Below are 15,053 nucleotides of genomic sequence, written 5' to 3'. Positions count from 1 at the left end.
TGATCTTGGTCATTCTGTTTCTCTGTTTACATAAAGAAATATCTTTTGAAATAAAGTACACAACAGGTCATGGGGTTGTCTTATAACTTGTTAAAATGTATTTAGTTATTTCAATAGTAGTAAGTAGTTTTTGAAATCTGTTCTATTACCTTTAATAGTAACAGCCATTCCATTTATTATTATTATATTATTACATACTTTTTTTTGATGTACTCCCCCATGACCATCACTGTTTTCCTGATTTGTATTATGGCAGTGGTTCTCAACCTTTCTAATGCCGTGACCCCATAATACAGTTCCCCATGTTGTGGTGACCCCTAAGTGGGTGTGGCCACCAATAAGAGGGAGTAGGACAGCTAGGGAAAAGGGAAAAAAATGGCGGACAGCGTGGTTTGGCGACCCCCGTGAAATGGTCATTCGACCCCAAATGGGGTCCCGACCCACAGGTTGAGAACCACTGTATTATGGGATCATTGCAGCATGCAAAAGCCAGTTACATGTTGTAGCAGTAGAGAGTGAAGTGGGGAAGAAGTGAATTCCTTCCATTGTCTCTCTGGTCACATATAATTTCTTCTGAACTAGTCAGTATATTCTTATCAGTGAATGGCATAAGCAATGCATTTGAGATGAGACCGCTGCTTTTTTTTAATCTTTAAGGAAAGTGAGCAAAATGGGAACTCTAGTTCTACGTTTCAGATTCCTCTAAGACAACATCTGAATTATATTACGGGAATTGTGACCTATCCAGTGCTCATCATGAGCACTCTAGATTTTAGAACAGGGGTTCTCAACCTTGGCAACTTTAAGACTGGTGGACTTCAATTCCCAGAATTCCTCAGCCAGCATATGGCTAGTGTCATACAAATGTACTTGAGAGTTATTGTTATTGCATTTAAATGCTTTATTTCAGGTGTTATGAATGTGATGAGGAGCTATCAACACATTGTAACAAAAAGGCTTTGACACAAATTGTTGACTTCCTCCAAAGGCATGTTACGAGAAATGAATCAAGTAAGTTACCTTGAGACTTTTTATGTTAGTTTGATGTTATGTATCTTTTTTTTCCAATTTTTATTATTTTATTTTCATTACAATCATAAGAAAAAAAATTCAGATACATAAGAAGTTAAAATACAACACACAAATTCCGACATTGCTCACCCATTTCCCCCCAGACCGCATCCCCCTCTCATCTCTTCACTTCCCCCTTCCTTCTATCTCCTCCTCTCCTCTCCTCTCCCTCTCCTCCATTTTTCTACTTACTTGTCCCTCTCCTCTTCTTCTCAATCGGATGCGGTCTGCGGGAAAATGCCCGAGCAATCCTCTATCACCAAAATCTGAACTATTGAACATACTACCCATACGCTCCCCTCCCCCCTCCCCCCACCCCCTTTCCCCCCCCGACTTCCCAGAGCTCAGTACGGGGTTACAAAAAAAAGAAGAAGAAAAGAAAAAAAAAGAAAACTAAACATAGTCAACTTAAATTTACTACTTATACAATAACCGGAATCCTAATAACCCTTAACTCTCTGCAAACTTGAATTCATAATTTAATAAAAATCCATTATTCATAAAATAAATGAAACTTTGTTGTTCCATACTTCTTCTGAATATATTCTATTCATCTTCTCCATACAGAAACATATCTCTTTTGTGAATGATCCTTTAAGTAAGCAGAAATTTTAGCCATTTCTGCTAAGTTAGAAACCTTGAACATCCATTCTTCCAAAGAAGGCAGAGAATCTTTTTTCCAATACTGACCCACCAATAGTCTTGCTGCTGTTATTAAATTCAGCATTAAAATAGTTTCTTTAACATCAAAATCCACAAAAATACCAAAAGAAATAATTGGGGAGTAAATTTAATTTTCCTTTTAAAAACCTTTTGAATGTTCCACCAAATTATAATCTTGTTAGTTACATCAGAAGGATGAAGTAGAATAAAAAAAACATTGTGTGATGTTATAGCACGATAAACAAAGTTCAAATAAGTGACTGAATTATCTTTTGGCTAATAAGCAAAGGTCTTCTTTCAAAAAAAAAAAGTTTGACCATTCACCTCTTGCTAATGATGCAGTGGTTAACTTCTAAAACAAAGGTTCTAGTCTTCAGTGTTTTAGTAGCAACTTGAAATTATGGGCTTTAAGAAAATCATGATCAGATCCCATATAAATATTCTATGTCTGATTCAATCCTCAGTTCATGTTTTGTCCTATTTATGTTGTAAGTAAGAATATATATTCCTATTCTCTGTTTCATTTGTTTATTGAAGTTGATATTCTGTCTGATTAGCAAAAAAATTTCACTGGTTTAAAATAGACTAAAATAATTTTAAAATAAGAGATTAAATACAATTAAAATAGGATTAAAAATAAGTAAAACAAGTAGAATTAATATTTAAAATTAATACTTGAAATCAGTAATTAAATGTTCTAAAAATATGGTGTAAGGGTCTTGCCTAATAAAATGTTTATTCCAAAGAGCTAGAAAGGCAACAGAAAAAATTTGATCCTGAATTGCTGCCAAAGAAACTTTCAGACAAGTGTAGGCAAACTCCTTGGATGTATTCAGTAAGCATGGAAGTTCATATAACATTCTTTCAAATTAAGCTGAGTAAGGCTTTAAATATAACAACACCGCTTAATATTTGTTTGTACTGAAATTAATTGGCAGATTTTATCCAAGATGGGATTAGTATTTATGTATTGAATTTGGGTGGGATTTATACTTCCCCTCCTTCTTACTATTGAGGTGAAAAACTTGAGAAATAACTGGATTGGGCATTTGGAATTCCAAACCATTAGACTAGGGCAAAGATAGACAATAGAATTCTGGGTGAGACTGGCAGACTGCGTTGTTTGGCGACCCCTGTGAAATGGTCATTCGACCCCAAATGGGGTCCCGACCTACAGGTTGAGAACCACTGCTCCAGACCATCTGGGAAATAATATCTATCTTAATATGTTATTTTTGTATGTAAGGTTTCATGTACTCTATACTGAGGAATCAAGGATTGTACTTTGACAAAATACTCTAGGGTTGGATAAGTGACAATATTAATATAATAGAAAATCCATTTGGCAATTGGTTAGACATTTCTTCATAAAATATTGAATTCAGTAAAAAATACCTAAGAGTAGATGAATGGATGCTGGTTTCTTATTTGGGTTGATTAGATGGAACCTGGTTTGTGGGGTGTTTAAACTGTTTAAACCCAGATACTGATAAGAAATCCTGCTAGACTGGAAAACTAACAAGCACAAACAAGCACAATCTTATACTTGTCTCATCAGAAAGAAATTCCAACCACTTTACTTTTTAATGAATATCCATAAGATTGTAGCTCTTCCAAGGAATTTTCTACATGTCTGCTTGAAGTAAATCACATTGAATCAAACAGAAGTGACTTTAATAGGCTTCATGTTTTTTGATCAGTTATATGCATATTACATAATGATGCTGAAATAAATTAGTGTATAAATGATCGCTTTGTAATAGGAATACCTCTTTTCTTTGTCTTAAGTCTCTTTAAATACACAATGGCAAAAAGACAGGATATAAATATATTTCATACATACATACCATTCATAACAATTTATTCTACTTTATGTATTGTCTTGGAGATATTTACTCTCATGAGTGAGTGCAGAAAATGAATTTTCCCTATCTGTGCATGTTATAAGAAGTTTTTATGCTTTTTAAAAAATGATAGTTTTAAAAGTGCCCAGATGATCTTTTTTAAAAATAATACTAAAATGCAATTGATTGTCTCTCTATTTGCCTTTTTTTGTTAAATATACATTTAAATGGAACCTTTCTTTTTTCTGTTGAAATGATTTGTTACATTGATTTTTTTTAAAAAAGCTTCTTTGTTGCATATAATAAAGAAGTTAAATATAGTATTATTGAGCATAATCCAAAGAGAGAACAGAAAGAGCACTGAGCATGACCAGTAATTCAAACAGTACTTTTATGGCAATTTTTAATTGCAAATGATTTGTTCTTTTCTTTTATATCCAGTGGAACATGCAAACTGCCAGTAGCTGTTTTCCTTTAACTGAATAAGATATTTTAGGGCACCATGTACAGGCAGTTCCTTAAAATAAGTGAAGAAACAATCAATGCTTGTTTTATAACAATATGTATTTGAGACAAAATAAATAATCAGAGCTTAGCTTGCTTGTCCAGCTTCAGACTAATCAACTTGAAGAAAAGACACCCGGATTATGGAAAAAGCAACAGAGATTTTCTGAGAAATATATTTTGAGAAGCAAAATATTTGCAGTTGCCAAGAGCATGCATGGGACCCAGATCTCTGCTTTTTTTCCCACTCACACTCAGCTTGCTTGCAAAAATGGGCAACTGACATTATTACTCTATGACTGACCAGGAAATTAAATTAAGTCATTGAGATAAGCTCAAGTGTGGAGTTCTCCCCCGCAAAATGCTGGCAGTATGTGGACTTCCCATCAGATCTTATGATTTATCCTGCCCAGAAAGTCTGCATTGTCTTTTTTTTCTCTTCTCCCTTTTCTTTCTATCTTTTTTTTCTGAAAGTCATCTGTTTGGTCAATAAGTCAGGTTTGCCACAGAGTAACCACCCAACAGAGACTACTTTTTTGCAAAAAAAAAGGGAGCTGGCCCATTATACAGCATTTGCCAGGAAAGCAGGTGCAATATTGTCATGATGGCGCACTTGTGAGTTTCACATGAACCTAGTGCACATGTAGTACACAGGAACCATGCTGAGCTGTTACAGTTTTGATTGTCTGTTGCCTGGGAAACAAGATTAGAAATGAAGGTTTGTTTGATCCCTTGAAACAAACAGTCTCTCCCCCCCCTCCATTCTTGCCCCCAGTGCATTTTTCAGTTAATGGGAATAGGGAAAAAAAGTTAATTACCATTCAAAAATAATTTCTAGTTGCCTTGAGTTTTACAGAATCCTGTATTCTAATTTTCAATACCAATGGATTGCTATCACAGCTGTATTTTATTTTATTATTTTATTTAATTTTATTTCTAATTCAATAAGTGCCTTTTTGCAGGGCTCTATGTTTGTTTTCTTTTAAAAAAAAATAAGGAAAAAAGATGTAGCACTATATCTCTGATACCCATAACTACTAAGGCCTTTGTAGGAATACCAATTAAATCTGTGAATTAAAAGAAATTAAAAGAAAAATATTTTGAAATTTTGGAATATTTTGTAAAATGTTTTTTATCACGCTCTGAAGAACTATATAATTGCTTTGCCTAATTTTTAAAAATTATAAATTAAAATATTTTACAAAACTTCACAAAATTTTACAAAATATTTTACAAAATTAAAAAGCAAATTCCACCAATTATTATAATTTGTTAGGAATTATGGAACAAATTTGGCAGGGGATGTGTTTTCTGTGGTAATTAAATGTTAAAAAGAAGACAATGTCATCTCATCTGTTACTTTTTTCTTATGATGAGATTAAAATTAAAGATTAATAATTCCAGTAAAAGTTCTCAAACTTGAAATACCCTCAAGTGTAATAGGCCCCCCAGAAGATTTTACAATAGTTTTAGAATGGGATTAAAGTATACCAGTTTAAAAAATACTGAGGTTTGTTTGCTTTTTGCGCTTTACAGGGAGGTAGTTTCAGGGGTCATTATATTTTATTTTTTCCCCTGGATGATTCAGGTTGGAGATTCAGTAGACAGAACCTTGTTACTTGTGTGAAGCTGTCATTTAACCATGAAATGAAATGCTTTTATTAAGTTTGCCCTGCAGATATGGTCCGCTGTGGCAGGGCTGCCCATATTTGGTGGCTGTGCAAGGAGAGCCAGGTGGTGCTGCAAAGCATCGCACAGTCAAGCGTGGACAGATCTAGATCTGACATTTGTCATCCTGCAGTGCTGAAGGGGAGTTAAAATCTGTTTTTCCATATGCTTCTGTTTTAATTTTTGCCTGCAGTTTGGTCCAGATGGCATACTGAGCATTGTTTACTTTAAGATGTTTTCCCAGATGTTACTGAATGCCGATGGATAAATGCAACAACTGTGGTATACCAATATACAAATTGAGTATACAGTTAGGCTTTTGTCAAAAATCCAAATATATTATATATATTTTAAATGAAAATATCAGTTTCTTGGGGTTTTTTTTAAGATGTGAGTCATGTTGAAATAATATATGGATGTCAGACTTGGTCCAGCAAAACAAAAGTTTAAATTAGCCACAAAAGTCTTAAGTCTTATACTACCTTTTATATTACCTGTATCGTGTGAGATTGTTAAAGACTATAAAATGAATGAGAATAGGAAAGAAATGCAAAGCAAGGGTGCTTGCTTGAGTTTTTAATAAAGGTGAAAGAGAACTATAATTAATTTTCAAAGCATCAATTCTATCTTTCTTGCTTTGAGAATTCTAAAATATTAAATCCAAAATTATGCAAGTGGATTTAAAGTTGTACGATGGGAATTACCTTTCAAAGCGTCCTTTTTGTATGATTCCAAATATGCTCTTTTTAATCTCTCATCGTACAGAAGCAAATTTGTAGGAAGAATCTAGGAACTTTCAGGGGCATGCATATTTTAGTTTTTCCCCTTGAGACATGTTGCAGACTTACATTCTGAGCAGGATGTAGGGTAGGCACGGTGAGAAATACATACTTTAGGTTGTTGATCTTCTTGCTGACTGTTCTTTAGGGTGTGGTCCACAAGGAATGCACTCCTACTGTATAAAGATAATTTTGGCATAGGGAGAGAATGTAGCCACTGCCTTTGACAGTATTTGCCTATGAGTAGCAGGCACAATGGCCTAGAGGTGAAGATGCACATCTCACAGTTGGGAAGTTGAGAGTTCACTCCTAGGCAGCGACAGATGTTTCTCTATCAGGGCGCAAAGAAAAAAAAATCTGCTGCTTACTCCACATAGGTGTCAGTTATGGCATCCCGCATCCATTAAGCCCTTTACTAGTTGCTATCGGCATGAATTGTTGGACAGTACTTGAAATATTATATATGTCAGTAATTTTCATATTTAGTTCAGGACCCATGACAATATGAAAGTTGCAAGTTGAAACTAGGCTGAATAACATATTTCAAGAGTTCTCATTACCTCTGTGTTACTCATTAAGACCATTCTTATTTCATTGCAGATAGCAAGCATCTAGATTAAGGATTCACAGAATTATGTCATGGGAACAATATGGTATCTAGCCAATTACTTAAAGTAATTCATTGTTGTTCACTTAGACAAAATGTGAAGCTGCAGTGTTATTTATTTACTTACCTTGGAGTAAGTTTGACTTAACGATTTCAACTAGGTGCTTAAGCTTCTACTTCATAATTCTCATTTCCAGTTAATGCTGAAATGCTGTTTTTCATAAAATAATTGTTTAGAACCTGGAATATACTTCAGAATGGTACAAATTTCATGCAAAGCTACGTGGGTTACTATATGTATCTCCTGTTATATTGTGTAACAGATCAATAGCAGGAAGATGAATCTTTTGGATATGTTAAGAAATATTTAAAAGTTGGATCCCAGCTAATTACTTGAATGTAATTAGCTGGGATCCATTGAAAGCAATAGTGTTTCAGGTATTTATTAACTCTTCCCATTCATTCCAATGGGAATTGAGAACAATTACCTTGGTCTGAAACCAATCCAGAGTATTCAGAATATCTTGGAAAGTAAAACTATTTTCTGAAGACTGTATTAATTTCTTAAACTAATCAATAAAGCCCTTGTAGAATTAAAGAAATTGCCAACTGGATTTGGGATTTTTAGTCTTTTTTTTAAAAAAATACGAAAATTGTGCAAAATTAAATGAACTTGCCAGGTAATAGTTTTTGATTAGAAGTTATATTTGGAGGCAAGGTGTTAGATACTAATTGTTTCAATGTGCCTTAGAAACTGGAGCCTTATACAAAGAACATTACTCAATTAAAAAGTACAAAATTATTCTGTACCTCATTGTGTGGCAGATTTTTCCATTTTCAAGAGCTGCAGACTCAAAACCTGCTTATACTGAGGAATTCTGAAATCTAGGATAGCACAAAGAATTGGAAAATATATGGTTCCAATTAACTTCGCATACTCCAGCACTTTATATATCTTAAAATCTGAAACCAGAGGGCCAAAGACTATTCAAGATACTAGTATTAACCCACACATGTCAAACTCGCGACGTCACATGATGTCGCGCAATGTATTGGGACAGTTTTGCCATTGCCGGCAATGGGGTGGGCGTGGCTTCCACGTGATGCATCTGGCCCGTGTATTAGCCCAAAAAATCTTGTTTTCTTGTTGATGCATCCCATTTTACAACTATTTATGAATGTGGATCTTAGCTTTGCTGTTGAAGAAAAACTGTATGCCATTCTCTTGATGTTTGAGTTGATTTGATTATGCATATCATTTCTATATTACAGGTGAGCATAAACATGATCTATACAGCATAGGTAGCAACTGCAGTGTCTTCCAAACTTAGGAAGAGTTGCCATTCAGAGCCTGAGAACTGATTGACTGTTTGCAAACTCATTGAATGAATTTCTTAAGAATGTAGTAGTATTCGACTTCCAGTTCAGGATCATGGCGTTTGCAGCCGTGCGAACAGACTGCTCTCTTTGCCCACTGATTCCCCTCTGCCGGTAGACCCTTAATCGGGTCGAAAAGCCGCTCCCTGGAGGGGCGGCTACTGTTGAGGAGGTCCTTGTCGACCATGGGAGAGCAGCAGCTTCTTCCGCAGTCCGAGATTGCTCCTTAGGCCGATGGAGGAAAGATCGGCCAGTAAAATGGCCAGTCACTTTGCTGCTATAACCAGAAGTCAGAAGAACATCTAAACGCAAAGAACCACCGTGGTTGATCCGGGTGAGATTTTTCCTTTCCTCTCTTAGTCCTTTTTTTCTTTTTGGTTTCCTGTAAAAAGCATTTTTTGGGGAACTATTTCCCTGTTTTAAGAGAGCGGCGAGTGCTAGTGTGGGAAGGAAAGCTGTGAAATGGAATGAAAATTGAACCTAATTGACTATCTTTGACTTTCATCTACTTTGGGGTCTTGAAAAGATTCTTACTATTGAACTTTATTACTGGACTCAGCATATATGTGAAAAATACTACTTTCTTTTTGTTTTTCTTTTTTTTTTCTGACTTTGACAACGTTATCTTTGGCCACTGAGGACACCTTGTGGAGAATTTTAAAACTGTAACTGTCTTCATTTTCTGTCTGGTGATGAATTTGGCTTTGACCTTCAGATTATCATAAAGGAAAAGACAAAGAAACAACAGCTGTTTTGTGCGGGTGGGCACTGGGTAAATGTTTTTGAATATAGCCTCCACTAAAAGATAATAGGTCTGGTCCTAGTTACCATTAAAATGGAGAAATTTTATTTACATTTCAACTGTAAACTTATACTGGAGAAAATTTATGAAGCTACTGAGCAAATAGGTTGTCAAATAAGAGAGAGTACTACAGAAATAATAAACAGAAATTCTATTTTGAACCTACAAACTGATTTTCAGATCTTATCTGAATATTCTACAGACCAAAAAACAATAGAAGAGGAATCAATCATCATTAAAGAGGATTCTATTTCATCTTATATACAATCTTTTGAGATTTTTGATGATCAAAAAATGATTGTAATTAAACCATCTATACCTTCAAAATTAACAGAAATGGATTTGCAATTACAATTGATTAAGAACTATGACAATGTTGTTAACCAACTACTAACTACAAAACTGGTCAGGAGTGAGTCTCCTATTCAGCAGAGTCAAATGTCAAGGCTTGAATCTTTAAAACAAAAAGGGATTACCTACAAAGGATTCAGGTCTCTAAAACAGAAGAGGGGATGCTCTTCTCTGATTCAAATGCTACCACAAGGAATAAAAAGAGACTTATTCGTTGACATAGAGGCTTTGTTATGGAAACCGGCTTGGCATAAAAAGAAAGCTAGAATAAGATTTAAGAGTGTGAGGCTTTTTAGACACTGATTGACTTAAACTTTAAGATTGGCAAATAAGACACCAGAGATTATGATTGAAGAAAGACTAATTAAATGAGAAGTTAACGAAAAGATGTGTGCATAGGGGATATAATAATAATTTGGATTGGATTTAAATGTTATTGAATGGGTTAAAAAGTATTATATAGATTTTGATTGATTGCTAAATTATAGATTTAAAATAGATTAGAAATGTATTGTTTGGAACAATATTTTTGTTTTCTAGGAAGGAAAGCTATTTTGTAAAGCAAGAGGAATAAGAGGGATTTTTGATAAAAGAAGAAATGATATTAATAAATGAGTTATTGATTAGGTTAAGGAAAAGGGAAAGGAAAGACGCCTGAAGTGTTAATAATATGGTTATCTAAGCCAAATGGAAATATGATAACTGTAAATAGTAAAGCTCAATACAGGATTTTGATTTATATAAATGAAATGTTATTGATGATTGTTTGGACTGATTGAATTATATTGAAAAACATATCAATTTGAATACAATATATTATTTGAGGGAACAGATAGGGAGTCTTTAATGATTTAATTTGAATTACGTATGTATGATTTTGTTTTGGCATAATTGATTACCCTGTCACCACGTTGTTTCTCAAGCATTTGGTTGTAAAAAGAAAAACTAATAAAACTTGTATTATAAAAAAAAAGAATGTAGTAGGATTCCAAACTGGACTATTATGTTGACTTCGATATTTTGTTTTTTTTTAAAGGTCAGCATGCAGTACCTTGTGTACAAGACCTGATTCTTATCTTTTCTCTTTAAAGGTTCATCATCAAAAATTATATGGCTGCATGAAGAAAGCAATGAAGCCAATGACATATTAAGAGGAAAAGGCCTCAGTTCCAGCTGTGGATCTGTTCCTGTTAAAGGCATTAATAACTTAGGGAACACGTGTTTCTTTAATGCTGTTATGCAGGTAAAACTAAAGAGGACTCTCCCTGCTCAGGAATCTATAACAATCACACAACAAAGAAGTAAGGGTGACTGTGGCAATAAGCCAGGCATGTCAAACTGCCGGCCTGTGGGCCGGATGCATCATACTAAAACCGTGCCTACCCCATTGCTGGCAATGGGGAAAAAGTCACGATACGTTACGTGACATCACGAGTTTGACATGCCTGCAATAAGCAGATCAAATAATGATATGTTATATGGGTAATTCATTCCCTTTTCAACACAAGTTGTGTAAAATTGTATAACCTGGATATCTAGTTTACATCCAATATTGCTCTCACATTTTCAAGAAATATCTAATATTTAAATGTCTTGTATTGATAGAAATGCCTAGCATATATGTATAAACTAATCCAAGAAGGAAATGTTCAAGCAGAAACCAGAGACTTTTAGTTACTTGTCATTTTCTTGGTCTTGAGAGTTCCTTTTAAAAGATATGTAGTATGAGATGCAGGCAGTTTACACATTGGTTGAAATATCAAAAGTCTTGCTCAATAGATACAAGTGCCATAATACAGTCAAGCAGCTGCCATGGGAGACCATTTACAGGTAGTCCTCGGGTTAAGACCACAATTGAGCCCAAAATTTTTGTTGCTATCGAGACATTTGTTAAGTGAATCTTGTCCCATTTTATGACTTTTCCTGCCATGGTTGTTAAGTAAATCACTGCAGTGGTTAAATTAGTGACAAGGTTATTAAGTGAATCTGGTTTCCCCATTGACTTTGTCTGTCAGGAGGTCACAAAAGGGGATCACATGACCCCGGGACACTGCAACTGTCATAAGTATGAGTCAGTTTCCAAGCATATGAATGTTGATCACATGACCTTAGGGATGCTGCAATGATCGTAAGTGTGAAATACAACCACAAAGTCTCATAAATAAATAAATAAACTCACTTTTTTCAGTGCCGTTGTAACTCTGAACGGTCACTAAATGAACTGTTGTAAGTCGAGGACTACCTGTATGCATTCTGCAGCTTGAAGCAACTCTATAAAAAAAAAATCACTGTATTAGTCCAGTTGCTCATTCTCTATACCTTTTTTTTCATTTTGTTTTAGAACTTGGCACAGACACACATGTTAAGTGAGTTAATGTGCGAAATGAAAGAAAAGGGGACAAAGCTAAAAATAGCTCAGAGCCCAGCGTCTCAACTGGTAAGCATTCTCCTGAACCTGAGCATTACATTAAGTGGACACTAAGAATCGTAACGAGGAGCGCTCTTAATGTGATAGTTTTTCTATTGCACAATGAGTCGCATCATTTTGTAGAGTCTGAATCAGCAGAATCAAGGCGTATTCTAGCTGGGGAAAGCTTGATTTTCCCATTTCCCCCTTTGGTTTGTGGGTTTGGGGGAACCATCTGGAAAGGTGTGGCACCAGAGGATTCAGGAGGAATGTGGATGACAAAAATGGTTTTCTTCCTTTCCTCCCTCCAAGCAGGAGCGTAGTGCATCACCATCTGTTCCACCGATAGATAGTCTTCTTTAAACAGAGGATGGCACAGAAGAGATCCTTATTCTGATTTACCTGGTTGCACTAAATCACTGCTCAAACCCTGGGGTTACTATTTGGACACTTTGCTAAATGAAGCAAAGTGTCTCTTTTTTTCTAATGAAGATGTCAACCTTTCAATTTCACTAATGCCATTAGTTTGTGAGTCCATATACTGTAGCTGGAGTGGATACCAGATGTTTTTAGAAAGACTTAAAAAATTAAACTGAAAAACCCTTATGGCTCTTGCATATGGCTAAATACTTATTTATTCATTTCATCTAGGAAAAAAAACTAGATATAATTAGGTAAAATATGCAAAAACATATTTCTTCGTTGGATTCATATTTTGCTTTTGATTTAGATTTGTATTTAGATTTGTATTTTGTCCTGAATATTATGAGTTACTCTGCATTGATAAATGGTGCTTCGCCCACATGTTCCCTCTACCAAAATTGTTGCCCATTACAACAACAACAACAACAACAACAAAATCAGCCCATTTTAAAGTAGAAATCATAGGTTTAATCAAAAGAAGTTCTGGAGAAGATACTTCTTCCATTTCAAGTTTGCGAAACCCTTTAGAATAGATCTGGAAAACATGCCGGAAGGGGCAGGCTGGGGGGAGAACTAGCAGGACTCCAACTATCTGAACAGAAGTCTTTCGTATAATATTGAATGAAATGTTAGTTTGAACGTACATGTTGGAAGTTATTGTGTATTAAAATATTTATTTTTAACCCAAAGGATCCATTGATAGTGAATCTTTCAAATCCTGGATCTCTGACTTCAGCCATGCTCCTGTTCCTTCATAGCATGAGAGATGCTGGGAAAGATCCTCTTTCTCCTAAAATTTTGTTCAACCAGCTCTGCCAGAAGTAAGGATAATCTTGTGTCAGTAATAGCTTTCATGTGGAAAATACGTACACATATAAATTTAAAGTGATTTATTTCACGTTGTCTTATCGTATTTCAGTCAACAGAAATGCATTGGGCTGTTTAAAATTAAAACCATAAGCATTTGCATTTTGGTATGACTATCCCTTCCTGGATATTAATAACGTACACAGTAAGTCTTCAAGAAAAAAGAAAGAAATTGATCATTTCTTTTTCCATAGCAACTGTTTAATGTTTGGTACTAATTCATCCACTGTTAATTTTGTTAGTGTTGCAGCTGTCGGACATTTTGCTAAGACAGATTGTGTGCATAACTACAGGCTGCCTTCTGTTTGTTTCCACTATTCTGAATATTAGGGATGCAGACTTTTGACTTATCTAGAGACTTAGTGGCTCATCAAATATTTATATACTTTTAAATAAAGTATTCTTTTATTTTTTTTGTGGCTGACCGAAATCATGAACTTGGGTAGTATGGTGGTAACACTACCCATTTATATAGATTTCTAAATTATGTGAAATGTTCACAGAAATAGAATTGGTTACTTTTTCATCATTGTTATAATTTTACTGCTTTAATATTGCTAAGTAAGCATTTCTTTAGTAAATGAATAATCATTAGGTCATTATTGAATGATTATTCCGGTAGTAAAATATATTATTTATTTTTAACCCAAAGGATCCAGTGGTAGTCCTGGATCTCTGACTTCTTTCTCCATTAACCTGGAACATAGAATTGACCGTATAGTAGTTCCAATAAGAGAGAATAGACCAAGCAGAACTTTTCCAATACTATTCTTTCTAGATTATTAGAGAGGGAGGATAAAAAGCATTATGATAGGTCAACACTAATTCTCAATACTGTATCATCAGCCTTGGCACCATCCAGATGTGTGGATTCAACTCCAGGATTTTCCCAACCACAACTATGGCTATGAATTCTGGGAGTTGAAGTACTCATATTTAGAAGCAACTACTTCCACCAAATGATTTGAAGCCCATGTTTTTGCCCAGGAGAGACATTTATCTCTCCTGAGATAAGGCTAAGAGAGATTCGGCTTTCCATCCTTCCGACGTCAGTAAAATGAGAACCTAGATTGTTAGAGGCAATATGCTGACTTTGTAAATCACTCAGAGGGTGCTGTAAAGCACTATGGAGCTATATATAAGCCTACGTGCTGTGGCTATCTTAGTTCCATCATTAGCAACCTTGATCATTACTTTTAGATTTGTAATTCCCTGCCAGTCAAAGTCCAGTTAGGACCTCCTTTGATATCTTTCCACTGGCAAACACAAAATGATCTTACTAAGACAGTGGTTCTCAACCTGTGGGTCGGGACCCCATTTGGGGTCGAACGACCATTTCACGGGGGTCGCCAAACAACGCAGTCCGCCATTTTTTCCCCCTTTTCCTTAGCTGTGCTACTCCCTTTTATTCTATTGGCTTTTGAAAGCCAATAGAATAGACTCTCTTGAATAGAGTCTAATTCTATTGGCTTTCAAAAGCCAATAGGAATTGTCCAGGCTGTCTCTGCCCTGCTGAGCCCGCCAAAAGTCCCATTCTGCAAACGGTGCTGCACCAGTTGAGTAATCCTCGACTTTTGACCGGTTGAGTAGTCCTCGACTTACGACCGGTTGGGGGTCGCGGCATTAAAAAGGTTGAGAACTACTGTACTAAGATGTCATATCAATTGCTGAAATAGAACCGCTCAGCTCA

At 35.3% G+C, this 15,053-nt stretch overlaps 1 protein-coding gene across 2 annotated transcripts in view; it reads left to right on the top strand.

Moving 5' to 3' along the window:
- Positions 1-15,053, top strand: part of USP45 (ubiquitin specific peptidase 45) — a 53,700-nt gene that overhangs the window by 14,002 nt on the left and 24,645 nt on the right. For both annotated transcript variants that reach the window (XM_039356054.1, XM_039356055.1), the window contains exons 5-8: positions 911-1,011; positions 10,758-10,909; positions 12,008-12,103; positions 13,187-13,317. In XM_039356054.1, the coding sequence (XP_039211988.1) occupies positions 911-1,011; positions 10,758-10,909; positions 12,008-12,103; positions 13,187-13,317 (480 nt within the window). The remainder of the gene's footprint in view (positions 1-910; positions 1,012-10,757; positions 10,910-12,007; positions 12,104-13,186; positions 13,318-15,053) is intronic.

The sequence above is a fragment of the Crotalus tigris genome, unplaced genomic scaffold (assembly GCF_016545835.1).
Source record: "Crotalus tigris isolate CLP2741 ecotype Arizona unplaced genomic scaffold, ASM1654583v1 scf7180000018784.18638703518:1950463, whole genome shotgun sequence".
In the NCBI taxonomy this organism is placed as follows: domain Eukaryota; kingdom Metazoa; phylum Chordata; class Lepidosauria; order Squamata; family Viperidae; genus Crotalus; species Crotalus tigris.
The sequence above is the reverse complement of the archived record's forward strand: the minus strand, read 5'-3'. Positions and strand labels throughout refer to the sequence as shown.